Raw genomic sequence first — 26,200 nt, forward strand, 5'->3', positions numbered from 1 at the left:
TGTGTAAGTAAGGGCTTTCTATAATCTTGTTACATTCACCATGATTAAGGACCTGTAAAGCCATCTTTGGCATTTTTTGGCACCAATTGAATAATTCCTTGATGAATAAACCTCAATATAGTGCCATTCTTCCAACAATGACTAGGCATTCTCTGCACAAATCCTCAGAATGCACATCCTCAACAGTTGAGAAGTACCCACCTAAAAAAAACATTGTCTACAATCTTGGACTCTTTTCATAACCTTGATAACAAACTCAAGTTCTCCATTAGAAAAGGGATTGTGTTGCAACATCACAATAATAATTGGTCCAAATTTCTGAACAAGGTGACAAAAGACATAATAAACCTTTCATTGATAGGACTCATCAATCAAAGGTTTGCAACTGAAAATGGTCGCAAAATGCTATTTGAAAACAACAACAATGCCTTCTTTATCCTCGATAGAAACTCTATTTTGATCCTTAGTCGTCATAACCATTGTCTCTCCTATATTTTTAGTTTAAAAGAGAAGAAAGTTTGATTAGGTGCCTCCCTAAGAAGACTTTCCTTAGCCCTCAACTAACTAGTTTAAAAGAGAAGAAAGCCTCCCTAAGAAGACTTTCCTTAGCCCTCAACTAACTTAGGACACTTGAGCTCTATAATCCCCCAACTTTAATGCACTCTTAGTTTCTTGCAAGAGATGAATAAAGCACATATTACTAGGAGAGATAAGGAGAGCATTAAAATTATCATTCTAAATAATGAAACCATCTCAAGCTACCATCTTTCCAAAGTAGCCTTATCTTTCACATGTATCTTACATAAGACAATAATCCAATCCATAAAAATTTCCCAATTTCTCTCAAGTTTAGCAAATGTGTCAAAAAGATGAAAATCTCTCTTTCTCTCTCTCTCTCTCTCTATATATATATATATATAACCCATCCCATTTTACTTATATGCCTTCTATTACATATATCATGTTTCTTTTTAGTAATAGAAGGCATATAAGTAAAATGGGATGGGTTATATATATATATATATATATATATATATCATGTTTCTTTTTAGTAATAGAAGGCATATAAGTAAAATGGGATGGGTTATCTTGGACCACATTCATAAACCCACAATATTGCAAAAAATATAAGTTGAACTTGAATGGTGGGGTCATTCAAAAGTCTATGTAACATAAACTAGCTTGCACCCTTTGCACCAATATGCACTTATGGTGCCATCCATTCACCCTTTGCACCAGGGTGAAAACGATGTGATCAAGTAGCACATTGTGTGATATAGCTTAGCTTACTCGCTCACCGTTCAAGCCCTTGGCGGCATTAAATTCTTACGGTTTTGTGATGCAATTGATTTATTAAGGTACTACAATCCCCCATAGAGGTGAGGTAACTCTAGACGAGCCGTCTCTAGGAATCCAACTCAATCAGAACACACACACACACACACACACACACACACACACACACACACACACACACACACACACACACACACACGCGCGCGCGCATGCACGCACGCACGCACGCACAGTGCTAACGTAAACCACTCAATAAACTTTAGTACACCTAGTCATGCAAGTAAAGATGCTGCGTCTCTTGCAGGCAACCACAAAACTTTACAACTTCAGTAAAATTTAGAAAGGATGTTATTAGATGCCCATTTTTGACACTGCCATAGCAACCACAAGTGTGTAGACATGGAAGGTGGCAGATCAGATCACATTATTCTGTATATATAGCCTGCTCTGGACCACATGTATATTGAAGGTCAGATAGCTGATTCTGTGTAGGGGTGAAGTAGCTTTTTGTGCTTCATGTACCAGATCAAAGAACCTGCCATGTCCTGCGCGGAAGAATGATAAGATCTTTCTTCCCAACGGGAAGTTTTGAAGGTGGCTGTTTACACACACACACACACACACACACACACACACACACACAAACACACACACACACACACAGAGAGAGAGAGAGAGAGAGAGAGAGAGAGAGAGAGAGAGAGAGAGAGAGAGGGGGAATGCCTTTCTCATCTTTGTGACATTGTGCCTTTTTTCTTTCTTTACAGGAGATGCAAAGTTTTCCCTGCCTTTTCATTGCTTGAATTTGGAGATCAATTGCAGGAGCGACGTAAAGACCAGTTACAAAACCATTCGGTTTGCTACATGCAGTAAGTGCGCCCCCCCTTCTCTCTCTCTCTCTCACACACACACACACACACACACACACACACACACACACACACACACACATCATCATCATCATCATCACCATCACCACAAACATTCACTGCGGTAGTAAACATCCATTTTTTGCAAATCCCATGCTGGACATACTCACAAGAAGTTTTGACAAATTTCCACTAAAATCCTCACATTGTCAATTACAACAGCATCAGGAGCTTCTACAAGGGAAGCTATCATATCGCATACATAGCTAGGTGCCCTTGGGGCCAGGGGTCAAATGTCTAAAACTTCTTGTGTTTAGCCGTATACGCGTGCATTAGTATTGGTTTTGTTTTGCTTCATTTTCTTTTCCTCTGATACGACTTACACCCCTCATGTCATGAGAGGAGCTGAGATCTTAACATCACCCTATGCTAGGAGCCCTTCTACACATTCAACGCATCATGTTTGTTTTATTCTAGTGGTTTGTTCTTTTACATCCATGATGGGACATACCATGGTTGTGCTCTCATAGGCCATTTTTAATCTCTAGTAGATATTACGACTCTCTTTTTTTTCATAATGAGTAATTTATATTATATCAAATGACTACAAGAGTACAAAAAGTGAGGACTCAGATGACTGAAGGAGTACAAAAGTCACGGCAAAGAAGCAACAGAAATTGCTGAATGCCAAAGTCTTCCTTGGACAGAAGATCAATGTGCTGAATGAGATCCAATTGCGATAGCAAGGTGTTGCTGCACCTCGGACACGGAATCAAAAACAAAAAGCTCTCCGAGTTATTCAATTATGCCAACAGTCCCAAAAATGCAGGAAATGAAACAGAATCTTTATATATGGCTGTGCTAGATTGGGATATTTGGTCGAGCAAAACCGAGCAAAAACCCAATTGAAGGGGCATAGTGACATGCCAACCATAGCCCTCCAAATATCAGACAAGACGATCCAGATTTTCCGTGCCAAGGGGCACGAAAGAAAATGGTGGTGAAAGATTCCACATTGGTGGGACAAAAGCCAGCTGCCATTGGAAATTTGGCATTTTGCAAGTGTGGTGGCAAGAGGAAACCCACTAACCAATACACACCAAAGGAAGACTTTACATATGTATGGAGTGCTGTTGACCCAACCCTCCATGATAGTCTTTTTCCGCCAATCTTGAGATTTATGCAAGCCCCAAACAACATTAGCCTTGGCGACCAGCCAATGGTAGTCTTTAATCATAGGTGATGTACTTGATTACTTTTAGGAGTTGATGTGCAAGGTCCCAATCACGCCATGGATGATCAGAATCTAGGGCATAGTGTGGTCGCAAACTAGTCCCTCAAGTCCCTATATCCTTGGGGGATCCAAAAAATCCTCCAAGCGGGGCAGAAAAACATCATCTCTCTACGACTTAGCGGAGTGGTATCAAAGATAGAAGATGAGCCAGTCGTGCCATGCAATTAAGTTTAGGATGATCTTCTTACTTCCCATCCCACACAATCAACTTGAAGAGAAAGACAAGCCAGCTGTCCTATGTCCACCAAATGAGATAGCATGGAGGGGACCGGATGGGTCCCCAAGGCAAAGAAGAATGGGCTCAAAGGGCAGCCTAGAGTGCTTTGCACAGTCAATGGTCATCTGAACATTCAGTACATTGTGCAAGATATTCTTGCCCTTGATAAATCCATATTGATTAGGGTGCACACGGCTAGGGAGTTGCTTATGGAGGTGATTAGCCATGACTTTAGAGAAAATTTTATACATAGATCCATCAAAGAAATGGCTCGCTAGTGTTTTTGTATCGAGGGTGATGACACTTTTAGAATAACTCTTAATAACTCCCACCTTCCATGAGGCAGGGCATAATCCCAGTCTCCCAGACCTATTGGCACATGGCTGTCAAGGGTTTTGCCACATTGGTAGTCTAGGCTTCAAAAAACATTACATCTCTCTCTTTTATTCAACTTCAGTAAACCCCAATCATTTCAGCAACACAACTGTGGTTCTGTATGATAATAGCGAGAGAACACTCTTATCTAGAACCAAAGCAGAATTCTTACATAAAAGCATGTACCTTCGCCCATGTGTCTTTTATTAACTGTTCATCAGTTGATATGATACCTTATCTATTTGCAACAGTAACTTCACATTTTCCTGAGAAGAGAATGAAAGCTCCCACTGTTCACTGATTTCATATAAGTCTCTGCCAAATCGCAAGGGCAGCATCCAGTCCACCAGAAATCCAGTTGACATCATTCCTCAGGTACCACCACTGTGATTTTACCATTTTCTAAAAGATAGTAGAATTCCTCTATCGTTTGTCTCAATTGCAAGTGATAAGCCTTCCATGCAGCACCCCTTGTAATCCCGACGGCAAGGCCATAGCAGATCTCCCTGACGACGTTCGGAGCACACCTGGCAACTTCTGCGGCTACAGGGATTGCCTCGGGACGCGCTCTCAGAGTCTGCGGAATGCGGGTAGCCATCGCTTGAATCCGAGTCCTTCCTGAAAGGTCTCTGCGCGCTCTCTCTCCATCGGGAAGACCAGAAATGCTACATCTCTCTCTCTCTCTCTCTCTCTCTCTCTCTCTTAGCAGTTTGAGTTAATGAATTGAAATATTTACAAACGGTCTTCTAGCAAACTGAGCACACTGAAAGACAAGTAGAAAACACCACAGAACCAAAAGGCTACAAAACACATTAAGGCTATAAGAATACAAGAAGGGGATCACGAAGAGGACACAATTGGGGTGGTGCGGATGAGATGCATCCATGGAGCAGTCACCACTCTGAGGATCATAGAAGCCGAAACCATGGAAATAATTGCCATAATGGCAATCCTTGAATAGGGTCTACATGACCATGAATACTTGACAATGACGAATGAAAAATCAGTGCATTCCGTGTTTGCCAAATGGTCCATAGATGAATCCAACGTAGAAAATTGAGAAAGATACAGATGTTGTGGCTATAAAGTGGTGGTGCATGACATCTTGCCCTAAACCTAACAATTAGATGATTGTATGTTGACGTGTCATTGAAGTCCATACTCAGAAAATGAAACCCCAGACTAGTCTAGCAATTCGGCAAGAGATAAAAGGATGAATAGAAGTCTCATCACATGTAGTATAGAGGACACATCTACCATTGGAGATCTTGCAACTGTGCAACATATCCTTATGGGCAGACCCTTGATAAGAAGCCTCCATATGAAAACTTTCCCCTCGCAAGGAAGCTAAGACATCCACGATTGTAACAACTAATCATGCCACTTAGCTTTACTATTCCGAGTAGGCCAAAAAGTCATTTGGTTGCACAAAAGCCCAGTCCAACCATGGGTATAAAGACTGAAATACAAGCAAAGGGGAATGCTGTCTCTTTTTTTTTTCATAATCTAGTGGCTACCCTAGTGGTAAGCCACTTATTTTATTAATCGAGTGATTTGGCTTCAAATCTCCCTTTTTCTCTACCTATACTAAATAATCATGTAGAATGTAGGAGTTGAATCAAAGACATTCTTGTCACCAAAATGCTCTCTCTCTCTCTCTCTCTCTCTCTCTCTCTCTCTCTCGCGTTTGCATCACATCTATATGTTGTTGCAGGACTTGGCTTGACCACAAGATCTACATCGTTCTGTTTGCTGTACCACAATGTACAATGTGCTTGTCTATAGGTCATGTTACCATCTGCAGGTCACACATTCCATTTCCTTGAGATTGCACCACCTACAGGCTTATATCATGTTGTGTCATTTGCAAGTTGTTTGTGCTATCCGCAGGCCACTACCATCTATAGGTCATCTATCATCCGGAGGTTGTCTATCAAGATAGTAAGCTTGCCTATTGCACCTTCTATGGGTCGCCATGAAGATTAAAAGGTTGACCAAGAATTGTCTAGCGGAGTGCTACACCACATTGGGCGAGATTGATGCATAGATTAGACAACATGGGACTTGGGAGTATCTAGGGAGCTCACTTGGGATATTTTAGCATTATATGAGTAGGTGGTTGACAGAGTACAAAGATTTGAGGGGATCTCAACACCTGTGATCTCAACACGTGTTCACTCGACTATTGAAGTGAAGCGGGGGTGCCCTTTCTCATTTACACTTTTTGGACTATATATTGATGAGATCTTTGACTACATCTTTAGTTGGCCAGTACTTGGATGTCCCTCCTATTGTATGTAGATGATATTGTGCTTCTCTAGAGGGGCTACAAAGACGTTTGGATTTAGGATTCAATATACTATTATAAAATGGACAATGGCCTCTCAATTAACCTCAGTAAGGCCAAGGTTATGGCGTTTAATACTATATCATAGTTTTTACCTATGGAAAATAGTTTGTGGAGTATGTTGATTCTTATACATATTTGGGGTCTTATATACAAGGCCTACTTTCTCTATGAGAGAGGCAATACAGACTAAGCTCACACAGGGTTATAGAACCATTGGGAGGGTTGGAGAGGATATGCTCCTACGTACAGTTCCATCAGTCCTAAACTAAGATATGACTATTTGATACTCTGGTTGCATCCACATTGTTGTATGGAATCCAGATATGGGGGTCTAGCCTTGACCACAGGTTGTACATATGATGGACGAAGGTTGATGGAGAGACCATTGGTATCTATGAGTTCTAGGATGATCAGATGTAAAGCATTAGTCCCACATGAGATCATTAGAGCTGAGCTAGGGGCTCCTTTGATTGTGATAGATGCTCTTACTAGATCGGTTTCATTCATACACAGCTTATGGGATCTCCTTTGACACATATATGCATGTTTAGGCCTTGAATCCTCACGATAGCTTGTTGCAGAGGTTGATACATCATGTTGGTATACTACCCCCCTTTCAATACTTCCTTGATGTGCCATCTCTCACTTTGAGTCACTCAAAGATTGGCAAAATCTTAGGCATTTAAACTTTCATTAAATACAGTTGTTGCCCCTAGTTTCCTAGGCACTGACACTAGGAATAGGGTTTCATTGAGAAGCATGACTCTCAGTGATCACCTTAGGTCTCAATTGCTTTGTGACACACAATCATCCATGCATAATTAAAAAACCATCTCTAAGTACAAGTACTCATACCTCTGGCCATTGCAAAGCTGATTGTATACATTCGTAAAGTTTGAATCAATAGCATACTATCTTTCATGGCATCCAACTTAGTGTGATATACCATAGTGACAGCCAAAATTGAGGGCTTAGGTGACAATGCATCAGCCACCACATTCTTTTTCCCATCTATGTGTACAATGTGAAAGTGAAACATAGATAAGAAATTGGCCTATCTCATGTACTTCTCAAACAACTTAGTTTGAGTCAAAGAGTAGCGCAATGTTTGATGGTCATTTGGACTATGAAATCAACCTCTAAGAGATAATGTTTCCATGTTAAAAGTGTATGAATTACAAGCAATAGCTCTCCCATAAACCTATAAATTCCATTTTGCACCATGGAGAACATGAGTCTCATATGCCACACCTCAGCCATCTTGTCTCAAAACAACCCCTATGCTATTTCCACATGCATTACATTGAATAATAAATGGCTGACTTAGATTAGGCAACACAAGCACAATATCTGAAGTCATCTTTTCCTTTAGCTTCTCAAATGCTGAAATTTCCATTGCTATCCACTTAAAAGGCACACCCTTCTTTTGCAAGCATGCAGTCAAGACGCAATTTCAGCAAAGCTACACATGTATTTGCTATAATAGGAACATAGACCTAAGAAACTATGGATCTTGTGCACATTCTTTAAAGGTGGCCATAAGCGTATTGTTGAAAAATAGACAAATGATGTATGCTCCAGGAAGAGATGTCCTAAATCCCATATGCACAGTGAGGAGAATGGAACAACCCAACTACTATAAAGCATTGTACTTTCACAATGATGAATACAATATCATGATGCTTTCCTCTTTTAGTTAGTGTCATTGTCATTGTAAGTCTAATACATAGGATTGTCTTTATGAGTCCAAGCTTCCATCTTGAAACCTAATTCACTTGTGTAACTGTTGTCTACTCATTGTCCATGTCAACATGAATTTAGTATTCACCTTCCAACCTCCATAGCTCCTGCCATGCTCTAGATCCAACACTTTAACATGGTATCAGCAGAGCTCAACTGAGTATGACATAACTCTCCTCTCTACTCCCTCAATCCCTCTTAACCTCAGGTCAGCTCAAATCCAGCTCATGGTTCCATTTCTCACTTCCATCTCCACTTGACCTTGTGGCAGCCATAGCCAAAACAGCATCTACTTGACTTTGAGCTTCTGGATCTCTCAAACTAGAGCATATCTCTTCAAGCTCTCTCACTTGACTCCCTGGGTAACTTTCTCTCACTTCAAATACTGACATTGCCTTGGCTATAGCTCAACATTGATGAAGTTTGAGCTTGCTATTGAAACTGCGCTTGCTGATGTTCGTATGGCCTGCTCCTTCTACACGTAGTGCGATATTCGCCGTTACCATAGGGCAACTGAAGCTCTACCTCTAAGCTTTCTCTAGCTCAGAGGGTTCCCTAAATGATCTCCTGTATGAGCTGAAATTTGAAAAAACCAGTTGGGTACAGAAACCCTAATTGTGGACTCCATAGCCACTCAAGGCGTAAGCTCATCTTTCCTACATTTTCTCGCTTCTTTCATTTGAATCAAGTTCCTACCACTGAGATATGAAGTTTCCAGCAAGTCAAACCTCAGGAAGAAGATTTGGAGCAACCCACTTGAATTCAAGTAGTCCACCTGAAGATCAAGAAGACCACCTGAAATTAGGCAACATCAAGCTTGAAATCAAGCTAGTATCTTTTGATACTATTTTGTTTGTGTCTCTTGACACATTGAAGTACAACTCTGTTGTTGGCTGATTTACTGCTGATTAAAAATGGCAGAGCTCGAACAAATAGCAAAGTTCAATGGAGAAGGCTTCCGTGCCGGGAAGGAAAAGGCAATGTACCACCTCATGAGGAAAGACCTCTGGGATCTCTTTGAAGATGATGAAGGTGATGCAGATGGCGGGAAAGAAGATTCAGAAAGTGGGATCTTGCAGTAGCTCCACCAAAAACCAAAGAATGGAAAAAGATGAATAACAAGGCACTAGGTATCATTGCTTGGGGACTAAGTGATGATGTGCTACATCATATCTTTGGCATCAAAGATGCTAGAATTGCTTGGGAGGAACTTGACAGGATCTTTGGTACCCAAGCAAAGAATTCAAAAGTAAAATTACTCATGCAGTTTTATAAACTGGATATAAGACATAGTGCTTCCATGACAATACACATTAACAAGTTCAAGAGCCTAAAAACCCAGCTTGCAACTCTTAAGAAGAATATTGATGAAGATGAAGCAATAGCTGTATTGCTTGCAAGCGTAAATAAGGATCCATATGAGAATCTTGTATCCACCCTAAGTAATGTTCCAAGTCTCTCACTTAAAGATATTCAGCACTCACTACTTGATGGAGAAAGCAAAGTTAAAAGCAAGGATGCAAAGGAATACACTACCAACAACAGTCTCTTGTACACCAAGGGCACTTATGGAGCAAAAGGTCGTGGTTGAGGACTCAACACCAACAACAACAAGGATTGGATTATATGTCATTACTGTGGCAAGATTGGCCATACAGCGAGTGAGTGTTTCCACAAGAAAAGAGTACAGTAGATGCAGAATAATCACCACTAGAACCAGTTCATGAATGAAGAAGAAGAAGAAGAAGATGCCTCCGCTACCATCAACAACTCTGATAGATTGTTCTAAAGAATTTTCATTTTTTCCCATAGTGGATCTCTATTTTTTCCCCTAGTGGATTTGCTTTGTAAAAACCCTTGCCAAAGATGTAAAGTTTTAAGTTTTAACTTGACTAGGTTGCCTATGAGCTAGTCTCCCGGGCCATGTCACCATATAGGGACTCATCATTTGAGGGGGGGGTGTTGAAAAATAGACAAATGATGTATGCTCCAAGAAGAGATGAATACAATATTATGATGCTTTCCTCTTTCGGTTAGTGTCATTGTCATTGTCAGTCTAATACACAAGATTGTATTTATGAGTCCAAGCTTCCATATTAGAACCTAATTCACTTGTGTAACTGTTGTCTACTCATTGTCCATGTCAACATGAATTTAGTCTTCACCTTCCAACCTCCATAGCTCTTGCCATGCTCTAGATCCAACATTTTAACACGTATTGCCTCAAACTTTGCAAGATCCATATGAATGCTATCAATCGGTAAAATGTGTCCCAAAAAATGGATCTCATGCACAAGAAAACTCACTCTTCTTATCATTTATAATCAACCTATGCTTATGCAACTCATTGAAGACAATGCCCAAATGTTACCTATTCTTTGCCTCATTCTTTGAATAGACAATCATGCCATCAAAGAAAGTATGCAAAAATCTCCTGTGTGGCTTGAAGATACGATCCATCATCCAATTAAATATGGCATGAGTAATCATAGGTCCAAAAGGCATGACAAGAAAATCATATAACCCAAAAGATGTCCTAAAAGCTGTCTTAGGCACATCCTTTTGACTAATGTGAATCTAATGGTAACCACTTTTCAAATCAATATGGCTGCATATGGCTGAATATGGATGCTCCTTGCAATCTATCCATAACATCATTGATCTTGGGGATCATAAAGTGATTCTTTATCGTGATTTTATTTAAAGAGTGAAACCAAGTACATTGAAAGGTGATTTTTCATTATTTGTAGTAACAGATACATGGATAAATTCTCCTTTTAACTTTACATCCAAGGTATGGGCCTTGCCCTTATATTGAATAGTAATAGTGAAACTTCCCAATGAGTGGTGTGACTAGCTCTGCATGGCCCTTGCATGCCATATCAACTTTTGCTATGGGTCCCATTTCATTCTTTTTGATGCCTAGGCAGAGTGATATGTCTGTGGAAATGAAGCTGGATGTGCCCCATTGCCAAAGAAGATTAATGCATATTGATTTCTGATTTTGCCTCTGCATAACTCAATAGTATCATCATTGAGCTGATCACTAACAACATCTGGCATCAAACCAATGGATGTTTTGGGCTTCTTTCCCTTGGGATCTCCTTGATTTTCTAATTTTTCAGCTTGTTGCCCATTGGAACAATTCTTAGCCATGTGACCCCTCTATTCACAAAAAATGCATTTATGTGCAACCCTTAATTCCCTACATTGTGCAATTGTTTTCCAGTCCTTTCCTTGTTGTTTTGGCCTCTTTTCAGCCTGATTTTCAGATCTTCCCCTTTTCTCAACCTTTGAAGGCTTCTTGGAAGCCCAAATCCTTCCCTCGTAGCAATGCATCAGTTGTAGTAGCTCTTTCTATGAGTTGAGACATGCTAGATCTAAGATATGGTGGATTTAATGCAAAAATCCCCAATTCCTATAGAAAGCCCACATACATACTTTTCCACTTGCTCATGAGGTGGAACTGGATGATAAGAAGTCATTGGTAGCAAGGCATCCCAAAACGTCTTATTATATTGTTTCAAATTCTTGCATTGTGTTGTATCTAGCTTGTTCCTAGTTGCCATAATGTCCACCTTAAATGTCTACTCAATCAATTTGAAGCAAACATTTGCTTGAATTGTATCCATATTGGTGGTGCTCTACCTTGCATCAAGAGCGTGGACCACCACTGCAATGCATTTTGCTTCAAGAAAGTGGCTGCCTTTTGAATCTTTGAGGATTCAGTGAAGTTGCCTTCCAAATAGGCTGCATCGAATTGTTGAATAAAAGTCAAAAGTTTTCAGCCTATCTTGTGCCCCACTAAAGGCCTCAAATTTCACTATCTTTCCACCCTCATCATGGTTCTTTGTTACCCCTTTGGGAGTCAAGTTATCATACATTGAAAAGTGGTGCCACCATCAAAGTATCCCGGCTGTCCTATACTTACATGTATGCTCGATTGTCCAAAACCCATTGGATTGGCACTATCAAGATGGCCTTGCATTTGCATATCCAATCCTACTAGTACCATTTGCTTTTGTTCATCACAATATTTGGTGCATCTTTAGGTTGCGGTGGTTGATTAATCTATGATAACAATAAGCATAGAATTCACATAAACTGAAAATGTAAATGTTACCACTGAATCTTGGACATTGGACAACTTGTTGGCCCCAAAACTAGCCTCCCTTGCCATATTTCTTCATCTTGAATTGCAATTTGGATAGAATACCATGAGATTCCTTGAATCTCGTTCGCTCTCCAATTGCCTCTTGTTGTCATAAATAATCACTAAGCCTTCAAACCGATTTGCTCCTTAGTTTGCTCGGGAATTGGCCTTCAATTTTGCTCCTTGGGTGGCAAATACATCCCCAAATGTTTATTGGCACTTGAATCTTGTGAAATTTCCCAATTTCAATGACATCTCTAGGTCTTCAATTTTTGAGCATGCTTCTTGAGGTGCTTGTCAAACCCTAATTTTTGATGTAAGTTAGTGTTTACAATGGAGATTAGTCAAAATCTCCACCTTCAATGGTTGATTTTGCTGGAAATTGTTGGGAAAGGATGAGAATAGGTTGGAGGATGAGAGAGAATGTTGAAGAGAGAAAATCCAAACTTCCATCGTGAAAAAATGGAAGAAATCAATTGCTCCATCTCCATTGATAGAATACCTCGACAATGATGTTGCTTGGTTGAAATAGCCCTCAAATTACTGTCATCTATTACTGTAGTCTCTTTTGGATATGTCACCAGCTCTTGGAGGGTCTCTTGCTGGTTAGAGATGGCCTATCAAATATTTAGCAGCAATGACAACCTTCTCTCTCTTTTTTTTTTCCGTAAAAGGTAATTGTATTAATTACGAAAAAAATACAAGATTACTTGATTACAAGATACATGACGACAATCCAAGCCATCATGTGAAGAGGTTCTAAGTACTACAAGTTACAACGTCATGGCAAGGACGCGGAGGAAATTGCCATATGCCAGGGACGGAAGTCCTCCGTAGAGAGCAAATCAGAACGATGGAGAAGAGCTAACTGCCAATACAAGAGGCCCTTAAGCCTCACAATATGCCGCTGAACATTATAGGCGGAGTCAAACAGAAAAGCATTCCAAATGGTCCAGTTATGCCAACAGCCCCAATATCGAAGAAAGTGATACATGAGCTTCATATGTGGCTGTGCGGGAGTAGGGTATTTGGGCTGGCCAAAAACCCAATCAAAGGGGCGCAGGGTGATACCAACCACCCCTCGCCAAACAGCCGACAAAAATAACCAGACTTTCTTAGCGACGGGTCAAGAAATAAATCGGTGGCGGGCGGATTCCATAGTAGTGGTGCAAAAGAAATAGGTGCCATTGGAGATTCGTCGCTTGGAAAGAGCCGAAGCAAGCGGAAGACCACCAATCATCACTCTCCAAAGAAAGACTTTATATTTAAAGGGTGTCTTGTTCAACCAGCCCTCCATCACAGTTGCCCTCCACCATGACTGAGATTTACGCAATCCCCATAAAGCATTCGCTTTAGTAACTAGCCATTGATGATCTTTAATCAGAAGATGATACACTTGGTTAGCAGAAGCTTTGCTCAAATTCAGCCGGCCTTGTAGGTCCCAATCCTGCCAGGGATGATCCGAAGCAAGGACAGGAAAGAGTTGTCTGCTCTGGAGCACCGTCAAAAGCTGTTCCCATAAAGGCCTATATCCACGAGGGATCCTGAAAAGCCTCCTAGCTGTACGAAACGATATAAGCACATTGCGACTGGCAAGGGTGGCATCCGCAACCGAAGACAAGCCCAAACGTGCCATCCGGTTGAATTGTGGTCTAAGCTCATGTTTACCTTCCTACGAAAGTAAACGCGAGACTGCCAATAATTCCAATCGAAAAGAGTTAGTAGCTAAGCGATCCTCCGTTGGATGCCACTGAGCCTTTTGAAGGACGTGTTTCCAGGAACATACCAAATGAGTAAGCAGCGATGAAGAAGAACTGGAGAACCGCGAATCAGCATTAAGAACATGCTACCAAGAACTCCGGATTTGGGTATTGCCATGCAGAAGCCCGTGGCCCTCAAGGAAATAACGGGCTATAGCGACCCATGGATGATGATCCGAGCACATGGCGCGGAAAAGAGACCAACGGAGTGCCTGCATGTGAGTTTGGGCATCTAAAATAGCTCCGCCACCCATGCGTTTGGGGGTGCACGCATGCGACCACGAGATCCAGGAAATATCTGCATGCAATGAGTCCTTCTTCCATAGCATGAAGCGAATAGACTGAGTAAGAGCATTCAGAGTCGTAGTAGTCCAGGGCAACAGTGGCAAGAAATATGTGAGCATTGGCAACATAATTATCTGGGCTACTTTGAGGCGAACATGGAAGGGCCAGGCCTGAGACTTCCAATACATAAACTTAGCCACCATTTTATGAGAAATCCACTGCAGAAGCTGCTTTGGGGGAACATCAACACCCAAAGGGTATCCAAGATGCCTGACAATGGAGCCACGATGAACAACCAGACCCTGCCAGTCCAAGGACTGCAAATCCGACTCCGTGCAGCTTAGAATGGCTGATTTGAGCGCATTGATACGAAGGCCTGACGCCTGACCAAAGAGACCCCAAACATCCAATGCTTTTCGAAGGTTATCCTTGTCCGCACGCAAAATCATAAAGGTATCATCCGCCAGGGATTGGCTAATGAAGTGCTGTCCTGTAGGAAGCGACAGTCCGGCCAACTGAGAAGAGGCAGCCATATGAGATAACATGGAAAGAACTGGATGTGTCGCAAGGGCAAAGAATAGAGGGCTCAAAGGGCACCCCTGTCTGACAGAACGAGCAAGGACAAATGGCTCAGTAACACCTCCGTTCAACATGACTCGCGAAGACGCCGCAGCACTAATGGTGTAGATTAGATGAGACATCCGAGCACCAAAGCCCATAGCAGACATAAGTTCAGCAAACGAAAGACCAGTCCAGATAGTCAAAAGCCTTTTCCAGGTCCAGTTGAATCAGTACTACCTCCTGATTAGAATGCCTGGCATAATCAATGGCCAATTGAGCATTCAAAACATTGTGCAGAATATTTCGGCCCTTAATGAAACCATACTGGAGAGGGTGCACAAGGGCAGGGAGATGCTTATGGAGCCGATTCGCCATTACTTTGGAAAAGATTTTGTACATTGAACCCATCAAAGAAATTGGGCGCCACTGTGTCAACTTAGATGGCGAAGGAACTTTTGGAAGCAGTTTAATAAGTCCTTGTTTCCATGAGGAAGGCATGATCCCCGTTTCCCACACCTGCTAAAACAAAGCCTGCAATGGTTTCGCCAGCTGGGTAGCGAAAGCTTCAAAGAACTCATTGGTGAGACTATCCCAACCCGGACTTTTATCCTTGGGCAAGTGTAACAAGACGTCCATAACCTCTGCATAGTAGCTTGCATGTCCTGCGGAAGCTGATTGCAGACCAGGTCATAAAAAACCGAACGGGCCTGAGTAATTTGGGCTGAAGTTGGAGAAGCGGAACCGAGAAGGTCACAGAACTAATTCCTGCACATATGCACAATAGTCTGTGGATCCAGGATAAGGTGGCCTTCTGCATCCTCGAGTCTGGTCATATTCTCTCGAGCAGGAGAGGCGTGGAGAGCTCGAAAGAACTTATGGGTCTGACATGCACTATCTTGCAAAGTCTCTGTCAGATGTTGCAATTTGGCCTGCTGATACGATTTTAACTGGAATTCTTTAATAAGATCGGCCACCCGCATGGCCTGTGCAAGCAGAAATGCATCATCCGGAGTGTCCACCAGCAGAGAGCGAACCAAAACCAGCAGGTCCTCCGCTGCCTGTCGACGGCGCCGACAAAGAGAGGCATGATAGATCCCATACTGCCGAGCAACCCGCTGCACATTAGAGAGCAATCTTTCAAATGACGCAGTGCCCTGAGAGGAAAAGTCCAAGAAGAATCTGTCAAGCAATTGCTGCATATAGCCCTGAAAAATTGCATGCTTCAAGTAGGACGAGTTGAAACGCAAAGGGAGTCTCTCCAGAAATTACTTGAAAGGTGCAATGGGTTGTGCAAGCAACTCGAACTGCAGAGGGAAATGGTCCGACAAGGCATATTGCTGCAACACTTTTATTTCGAGCATCTCAGGAAGAAAATCATCATTCTGCATGATATATATACGGTCCAACCGCGACCATGTTGTTGCATACTGGGCCGAATGGAAAGTAAACCCTGTAGAAGACGGGTGTAGCCAGGACTAGAGATCTTGCTTAAGAACAGCAAGAGCCAACTCATGCCACATACGACTTTCCGGCGCATCCATTACCGAGTGCTCCGATGTGGATTGGGAAGAATCAACACACATATTGAAATCCCCCATGAAGAAGCCCCGTCTGCCAAGTGACAAGGAAGTCTGCAAAGTCTGCCAAAGCTCCCGGCGAGATAACGAATCATTCGGAGCATAGAGGCCAAGTAACCATAAGATTTCCCCTTCGAATAAAATTTCAACCACCAAAAAGCGGCCATGAACATCATTTTTAATAAGAACAGGCTGATATTTGGCATGTACAATCATGAGCACACCCGAATAATGCATGGCCTGTGTTCCTGCATAGAACAAACGAAAGCCATGGCAATCCACAACTTTTTCGGCGTCACCGTGACTCTTGTGCTCAACAGCGCACAGGACATCCCACTGATTCTCATACAATGCAGTCCACATGGCATGTTGCTTGTGTCGAGAACAAATTCCTCGCACATTCCACGTGGCTATTTTCATGTGTATGCAAAACAAAATCAGGTACGAGGCACAGCTTGCCTCGATTTGACTTTGTCGGCGAGAATGTCCAGGACTCTCTCATCCAAGAAATCCGCCAACACCGCAAAAGAGTTCTGAGGACCAGATTTGGAAGTAGACGGCATATCTGCTTGCTTGGGGTTGGAACGTGGATAACGACGGTCCCACGGGGTAATGACGTTGCCTTTGGTATCAAAAGCCAGCTTTGCAGGTGGACCCTTTAGACGATCCGAATACATTTTCTTGGCGGGCTAAGGACGGGGGGCTGAGGAAACCATAGCAGGAGCAGAGCGCTCGGAAGACAACATTTCCTTCCTGCGCATATATGTACGCATGGAATCTTGTGAGGTAGTAGGCACAGTACTCTCCATGCCAGCAACAATCCTGTTGTGGGAATCCAGACCCGAAACTTGTTGTTTACCTTTGGCCAGAACTTGGGGTGGGTGGATAGTATCCAGCGACGGAGCATCACACACCATATCTTCCATGGGCGGCGCAATATGGCCCGCATCTGAAATGTGTTGCTGCTCTGGGCATTCGACCATAAAATGCCCCAACTGTCCACAGGAAAAGCAATGGCCTGCAAAATTGCCCCATTTCAAACGAAAGTGTAACGGATGCATGCCAGAGCAATTGAGGCGTAACCAAGCAGGCCTTTTCCTTGCAGTGTCCCATAACATGCACAAGCGGTTGCGATTCATAGCCCTGAGACTGGGAGGGACCAGAACCGTCCCCACAACGGCCATAGCATCCTTCAATAGCGGCCAATAAATAGCCGGACAATTTTCCACTTCTACCCACACAGGGCATTCACGTTGCAGCAGGCGCTGAAAATCTGCCATCGGGCGCCATGGAACCACATGAACCAACCGACGATAAAAAAACAAAGGCAGTTTAGACAGGAGAGCAGCACGGTGCGTCTCAGTTTTCAAGAGGACCTAAAAAAAACCCCGGGACCCAACAAAAATCTCTTCAACACATTCCCCTTGTAGCAGACTCTGCAGCCATTGGCGAATACGGGAAAGCAGTGGGATTCGACCAGTGAAGAAGAGTATCACAGCGCGATCATAAAACACCGAAAAGGAGCGTAGGACAGTTTTTGGGTCGACAGTAGCTTCCAGAACATCGTCAGGTGCAGAGTCAGAAAAGGCTTCCTGATTATGTTGAACATATTCGCCAAGCAGAGTGTTGGCAAATTCCAGCAAATGCTCCCAGTCCACATCCTGAGAGTCCACAGAATCCGAAGCAACTTGCGCATAGGAACGATCCTGAAGAACACCTATCTCTTCTGAGGTATGCTTGGTACGTTTACCCGCAGGCTGGATGTTAGGACCCGGGGGCATCTCTTCAGTGCACGGAACCATATCCTCCGGTTCCTCAGCATCAGAATCCGGGCCAAGTGCTGCCACCGTTCGGTCTATGAAATCCAGATCCAAACCAGCCATCTTGTATGACGAGCTGATCTCGAAGGAGGACTGACGCACAGTGCAGATCACTGTCGGCTGAGTTAGAAATCTGCACCCCTGTAAGCTGGTTTCGCACACGGCGGAGGACGACCCTCAGGACGTCACACGAACAGGTTGCAGGCGTTAAAAGTCTGGGGCGACCACCACGGTGGCTGACTGGCGAGGGCAGCGTTCGACAGGCGTGGGGGGCGACCGACAGGCGAGGGCGGACATCAGGGGTGGGTAGAAATCAGGCGTGGGTAGAAGCCCTGACGCACAAGGCGGACGGGCGTGAAGCATGCGCAGAGCCCGCAGTTCAAGCGGGCGACAACAGGGTTGGAGGCGCAGCTGACGGGCCGCCAGATGCAGGCGACGAGCCTGCGGGTGACGACACGAGGGCGGTTACAGGCGACGACAGGGAGACAGGGCGGCTGCAGACGTGGTGGCACGACAGGCAGCCGACAGGGCGGGACGGAAGGCGGGACGAAACAGGGCGACGCGCAGGGGCGAGACGGCAGAGGTGCAGGGCCACGTGACGGAAAGGCGACGGACGAGCTCACCCGACGAAGGACAGACGCCCACAACCACGATCCGCCATCGCCTCTCTCTCTCTCTCTCTCCCCTCTCTCTCTCTCTCTCTCTCTTCAACCTTCTCTCTCTCTCTCTCTCTCTCTTTGTGATTTCTTCAAGCTACTGGAATGAGCCTCTCTCTTTCTCTCTCTCTCTCTCTCTCTCTCTCTGTGAGTCTCAAAAACGTTTTTTTCACTTACATGGGCAAGTTTTGCCCAAACTAATTTCAGCATTATCCATATTTATTGAATTAATTATCATAGTATTAATTTTGAAAAATAATTTAATAATTGTTTATGGCTCAAAAAAATAATTTGATTGGCCAAGAATTAAATTGCTTAGGCCAATTTATCACCCAAGTGATCCTGAGCAATTATTAGTTTGGAAATCGGCTAATTAAATGTTCTAAGCCATGTTTGGACCTTGGGTATCATCTAGTACTTGTTAGGCATAACTTACCACAACTTTTGCCATTGGTACCAATTGATATCTTGGGGTCTTGGGTTCCACATTGTGGCACCTCACACGTGCAAGTCACATTTGCACATTTGATTAACTTTTAATCAAATGCTAAGTAAAGCATTAAAATTTCATGTCCTTATGACAATTTGAGATAGGGACTCCACTTGGAGGAGGCACAATGGTAATGACCCATTGAAGAAAGGCGCCATGAGAGACATTAGTGACCTACCTTTTTGGACCAAAATTTGGACCTTTTGGAAGTGCTAATCCATCTTGCTGAAAAGGAATAAAGTCCATTTAAACTTAGTGCCATCCAAAATTTTGATAGAAGCAATGAATAGCTCCTTAGATAGACACTTGGGTGGGCCTTGGGGTCCTTTTGGCATAAACCAATCTTGAAGGAATAGGCATAGCTGCTTCCATATGGGGTTAGAGATAGTGGCCATTGATACTCTAGAATTGCTGAGGACTTTTCTTGGTGTCAAGGGTACAAAGGTTTGATGGACACAAAGGAGCTTTGACTGTTTCAGCCCATTCTAATTTGTGTGCATTTCTTTTCTAATGTGTCTAGGGTGTGCTCACACTGGGACCAACCACATGCATTTCTTTTTTAGTGGCTAGGCAGCATATTTTCGTGGCCAGAAGGGGGGCGCCTGCCTTGGGATTTGTACAGCCTGGTTGGACAGCATTTACTGCTGCCAATTGCCTGGATATTGTGCCCCAATTGGTGCAACCAACCTGATCAGGTTGGCCAATTTTGGGCTGGTGATGCTATTTATGGGCAGCCCCCACACACGGCAAATCATCTTCTTTTGCAGGTTGAGCACACTCAATCTTCGACTTTCCTCTATCTCTGTTGCTGCCACAATCATCAGCCTGACCCAATGCCCTCATTGACACCTTGGGCTGCTTGTAGGGACTGATTAGTCCATCATTTTATTCAGCCTTAGTGCAGATTATCACTTTATTCTCTTCTCTCTTGCCGTCTCTCTTTTCTCTCTGTGTTTGTGTTTCTCTTCCTTTTCACACTCTCCTAGATGCTTGCGCTTGGACATGGAAAGAGGTTGCTTTGTTCTTGCTTCTTCCTTGCTATTGTGATGGCTATTGGATTTTGCTTTGGATGCACACTAGTGGAGTTAGTTCCATTGCTCTCATTTCTATTTATGTATTCATTGTTTTGTTTGATCTCTAGCTTTTGCTGCCATGTTGTGTCATTCTGACAGTTAGTTGCTTTGTTGCTTTTCATTGCAAGTGTTTGCATGTGTCTCTCTAGTTTCATTTGTTCTTTTTCCCTAGAAGAGTGAGGTTCAGTTAATAGCTACCTCAATCAAAAGAGGCCATGGTAAAGTACAATACAACCCTTGTATAGGACAACAATGGTAGATCACAATATAGCAAAACAGAGTCTAATACAAGGGCTGTATGAAAATGCAATCAGGTCTATAATGCCAAGCAATTCGTGGCTCTAGATGGAAAAATGTGCCTCAGTTTTATGTATTCTCTAGTTTCTTTAATCTTTCATTTCTCTTGCAAATCCTCAACAACTATTTGGATTTGCATAGCATGTGAGTCTAACCTTTGGAAAGGAGGCATCATGTATGAAAATTCCATTGCCCTATTGTATGAGCATGGCACCTAGAGGCTAGTAGTGAGTACATGACCTCAGGTAGCTCTGCATCCTAAGCATCTTTGCTTGCACATTTCACCACCTTCAGCAAGCATTTTTGTCTAACTTATAGGAGGATATTGCTGAAAGAATAGCATAGTGCACGTGTGAAGAAGACTGTGGAATCATTGCTAGGGTTTGCACTGAGGAAACATAGAGTGTACAACCACAACAGAAGCACAAGGAGAAACACAAACACAGAAAGCAAAAAACTCAAACCTTGAAACGCAAACCTCAAAACTCAAACATAGAAACTCAAACACAAATAGAAGAAGGCAGAGAAAGAACACAATTCTGAAGTGAATGAATGCTGTAAATGAACGTAAGAGTATACAATGTGCCCAAGGGTAGAGCAGAGTGTCGGAAAGTGATGCCCATTGTAGACGGATCCCAAGTCTATGACCACTAGTCGGAGTGTAGGATGAAGAGGATGCTGTAAACTCAGTGTCAGAAGGGCCTGGAGCACCGAATGCAAGTAGGAGAGGTGTGGAAGATGGAAGGTGGCCCCTAGATGAGTGTAGACACAAGCTGAAGATGTCGCCAAGATGAGGAGGAGCACCAACACCTGTCTGCTGGAGGAAATGACACCAAATGCAAGTAGTTGGAGTGTGTAGGAACTGACGCCTGGCTGGTTTGGAACCAAATGCAAGCTACAAAAGGTGAGGAAGATGCTGGCGATGGTTGGTGGATGCCAAACATAGCCCGGCAGAGTGTCTCTTAGTGGGCGGCAGCTATAGCAAGGGGCGCCAGGCATTGGAGTAGCAGCAGATGGAGTGGCAGCAGTTGATGGGGCTGGAGAGCCACGCGTGTGTGGACTGATGGCCTGAAATTTGCACTCAAGGGTAAGAAACCTACACAAAAGGGATTGAGACTGAATGGGGGCAGCCTGTCTATTTATAGATGAGGATGGACCCTCCCAAATTAGGGTTTGCTGAATCCTCTTGAACCACGCCGTGTTTTAGGGTTTTCATTAAATTAAGCTTGTTTTGGGGCTGTTTAAGTGGCTAATCAGCATGGAATGCATTTCTTACCTCAACTGATGCCTGGCTGGTTTGGAACCAAATGCAAGCTACAAAAGGTGAGGAAGATGCTGGCGATGGCTGGTGGATGCCAAACATAGCCCGAAAGAGTGTCTCTTAGTGGGCGGCAGCTATAGCAAGGGACGCCAGGCATTGGAGCAGCAGCAGATGGAGTGGCAGCAGTTGATGGGGTTGGAGAGCCACACGTGTGTGGACTGATGGCCGAAATTTGCACTCAAGGGTAAGAAACCTACACAAAAGGGATTGAGACTGAATGGGGGCAGCCTATCTATTTATAGATGAGGATGGACCCTCCCAAATTAGGGTTTACTGAACCCTCTTGAACCACGCCGTGTTTTAGGGTTTTCATTAAATTAAGCTTGTTTTGGGGCTGTTTAAGTGGCTAATCAGCATGGAATGCATTTCTTACCTCAACGGCATTGATTAATACATAACTTAGATGCTGTAGGTTGTAGGATATCCTCTGTTATTTCCCTGTTCTCAGTACCCACAAACTTCCTACAAATAGCATAGATCAACCAAGGTGATTTAGGGGGGACTGTAGCTACCTATTTCAATCAGATCAACTGTATATATGATACTTGTCTGCTGGCAATTGACAGATCATCTGCAGCTCAAAAAAGTTCCTCCTAACTTTGGCCTTACTTTTTATTAATGCAGGTAATCTCATGCAGGACATAAACCAAAGGGCAACAGTCAGAGTGCCGAATATGCCTTTCTTTCCTTCAAATATTTCTTTGGAGACTGGTGGGATTGTACCACAAGAGCTTGTTGAGCAGATCGTTGATGAAGCACTTGCATGGGCATCGCTTCATGGCTTGCTTATTGGTGACAAAACAGTTGAGGTATTGTATGTAATTCATCAGATTTATACTTGGAGAATAATGCTTGAAATACATTGTTGATAGTTGCATTGATACACTGCATAACAATATTATAATATGGAACTGGACCTTTCAGCTCTTCACTATCAAGTTTTTTTTTTGGATGAGTATCATGCTTTTACATTTCAAATATTGGAGTCATCAGAATTGAAACCTCTCTCCCTTGGATATTCAATTCAGGGTTCAGGAAAGCTTCCTGGCCAAGGTCTTCTCCATGCTCCGCTTTCCCTTTTACCGTCTCCCTTTTTAGAAGAACATTTCAAAATGGCTCTAGAGCTGGCGCCTATATTCAATGAACTTGTGGATCATGTCAGCATGGATGATCAGTTTCTCCAAGAGGCTTTGGCCAGGTGCTCATTCACAACTGATGGCTGTTGATATTCAATGGTTGGTGGCAAATTATGCGCGTGCAGAAAGAGTTTCACTTTCTACTGATGACATCACTTCTGCCATTAACGTTTTATTTCTAGCTTTATGTTCTCTTGTAATGTTCCATGAACATTTTAGCGCACTCATAGCAGGTTGTCATGCCCAGCAACGTGTCATTCAACATGTACCCCATCTGTTAACTTCTGTTTTCTTTGCTGCAGAACAATCAAAGCTGACACCTTTACAGCAAGACTTCTAAATATACATTCCAATATGCTCCAAGAGGGCATTAAGCAGGTTTGATTCATATGCTTCATCAAAGTAACCCTTTGCAGATGTTTGACAACCAGATTTCCACCTGTGCTCTGTGTGATAATGTATAAGAGTTTGCACAAATCCCAATTAATGATCTGTACATACTTCTTGTTGCTTGTTATGTTACTGCATTAAACTTCTGTATAGATTAATATAGGGAAATTTCCATGTCTTCAAGATTTTAATCAGGTGCTTCAAGCACACAATTAACTGTATCACAGGCCATAATTCCTGCTTGATTAGTTAAAGATTCCCTCATAAGGCTTGGCTAATTGTTCTGCATGTTAATGCTCTCTCTTAGTGAATGTTGAATGTGGTAGGCTACGTATAGAGACCCTCTCATACTTACTGAGAAGTCTTATCATACAAACATCATCCACTTATTTAAGCGAAAGAGCTTACTGATGTTTAACCTTTGAAAGAGGGGATTCTTTTAGACACAAAGCCCAGAGAGGCAATCATAAAAAAAGCAAGTACTCTGAGCTGCCTGCTGTAAGGAGACATTCACAAAAACCTACCAAGAAAGCTGATAATGTTAAAGATCCAGTATACGTGCTACTACCTCCTGTCTACATGGTGATGTTTGATGATACTGGCTGGCTACTCTAGAAGAGATAGTCATGTAAAGCGACAAAGGTGGCTGAGTAAGTTTGAACCATAGGCACATGCAATGGAAACGGGAATGGCATCAGCCCAACTTTGCCACAGCAGAAATGGCTAAAGACTACAGAAATGGCGAAAGACTACAAAATGGCTAGGAAACGGCTTAAAGATGAGGAAATGAAAATGGTTAGGCAATGACTTGAAAGTGTTAAACATGTTTACTTTTTCTGCAGTTCAAAATGCAAAAGGAGAATTTTGATCGGTAACTACTACACATGCTACTTTCCTCTCTTTTCCACTGTGGTATCTGATTGCTAGTCTCATAACTTGACATATTTGCATAAGCTTTTTTCTGCACAATTATTGGCTACAGCAGCTATCACCAATCGACTGTGGCATGTGCATCTAAATCTGTGCTGATTTGATATGTAGTATACACTCTCAGGGTACACTGAGACAGTATACAGTACATTGTACTGAGCCATCAAGTGTCACTGAGCATTTGCAGTTGTTTGGATCGATAAATCATTCCTTAGTTTGCATGCTTGGGAGTATTGCCACCCAAAGGGGGCTCTTTCCTCCTTTCACTATTTTAGCCTGACTTGTATATGTTCTTGCCAACTTGCACTGGGGCAAACCAGGGGTGCGCTAGTATTATTGTTCCCATTACTGTTCCCTTTTGAATTGTTTCAATGAATTGAGAAACTCTCTGAAGAGAATGGCTCAAGTATAATATGAGCTTACCAATGTTGGGATGCACCAATGCTGCTGATAAGTTCTAATTTTTGACAATTTTCCTACACAACTAAGGGGATCAAGGTGATCCTTTGATTCAACTTAATGATCATGAAGGTGGAGGACCTGTCAGATTTCTCTCATACAAAATGGGGGATAGGAGGAACCTCAAAATAAAATCATTTGCATCCAAGTTGATCTTTGGTCATGATTACATGTGATAGTACATGGGTAATCACCTGGTGTTACTATTGCAATTTGATAGGTGAGCTTTGGCATGTGTTGGTGAGTCTTGCCTTAAACCCTCTTCATAATTTAGACAGTTTGCATGAATTAAGGATGTTGGTATCAAAGTTGAGACAATTGTGCTTGGTATTGAGCCTTTTCTTCTTGATTTTTACTGATATATTTGTGTTCTTGTCATGCACTTTGACTTCTCATTCTCTGTTCAAGCATTTCTTTACATTGCATCAGAGCTAGGTACTCTCAGACATACCAAAGCCTTGATTTGAAAGCTTGACATTGTAGAGAAGTAAGAACCCAAAAAAGGGAAGGTATCTCATGCAATGTCACAAAAGCATTCTTATTGTGGAGATGAGAAAAATGTAAACAAGAAAGGGGTATGCCTCAAAGCTCATATATTCCTACTCCTACTTCAGCATTACCAGCCACATGTTCCTATCTACACGGTACACCTGAAGGGAGGTATAGAACAGCCAGGGTACTTTACTCACTAGGAACCAAAACCCATCAGCCCAAGGAGGACACATCGAGATGGTATACATACCATTCTTCAATCCGAACCCATCAGAATCAGTGAAAGGTAAAGAATTTGAATTTTCTACTCCTCCTTTGTTCACTTCAGTGGACTTGTAGACTATGATACCTGTATGTGAACAATATTAAAGATGGTTCAATTTTCTAATCCTTTTTTATTCACTTCAGTTGACATGTAGGCTATGATACTTGTATGTGAACAATATAAAAGGTGGTTCTGTGAGAGTGCGCTGCAGAAGAGGGAATACGAACACGGAGGGAGAGAGAGAGAGAGAGCAGAAAATAAGGAAGAGAAATCTGCACTGACTGAAATGAATGCTGAATACAAACGGGAAGGCGGAAGGAGACTGATCAGTCCCTGCACGCAGCCCACAGCGTCAGTGAGGGCACCAGATCAGGCTGATGATGATGGCATCACC

At 42.8% G+C, this 26,200-nt stretch overlaps 1 protein-coding gene across 1 annotated transcript in view; it reads left to right on the forward strand.

The window, feature by feature from the left end:
- The first annotated feature begins 1,620 nt into the window (after nucleotides 1-1,620).
- Nucleotides 1,621-26,200, forward strand: part of LOC148016840 (glutathione synthetase, chloroplastic-like) — an 85,355-nt gene continuing 60,775 nt past the window's right edge. The window contains exons 1-5 of the mRNA XM_087663012.1: nucleotides 1,621-1,890; nucleotides 2,064-2,165; nucleotides 22,759-22,943; nucleotides 23,163-23,332; nucleotides 23,573-23,648. Of these exons, the coding sequence (XP_087519138.1) occupies nucleotides 1,854-1,890; nucleotides 2,064-2,165; nucleotides 22,759-22,943; nucleotides 23,163-23,332; nucleotides 23,573-23,648 (570 nt within the window). The 5' untranslated portion in view covers nucleotides 1,621-1,853. The remainder of the gene's footprint in view (nucleotides 1,891-2,063; nucleotides 2,166-22,758; nucleotides 22,944-23,162; nucleotides 23,333-23,572; nucleotides 23,649-26,200) is intronic.

Source organism: Lygodium microphyllum, chromosome 22 (assembly GCF_053477565.2).
Source record: "Lygodium microphyllum isolate KBCC chromosome 22, Lygodium_microphyllum_v1.1.10, whole genome shotgun sequence".
Lineage (NCBI taxonomy): Eukaryota > Viridiplantae > Streptophyta > Polypodiopsida > Schizaeales > Lygodiaceae > Lygodium > Lygodium microphyllum.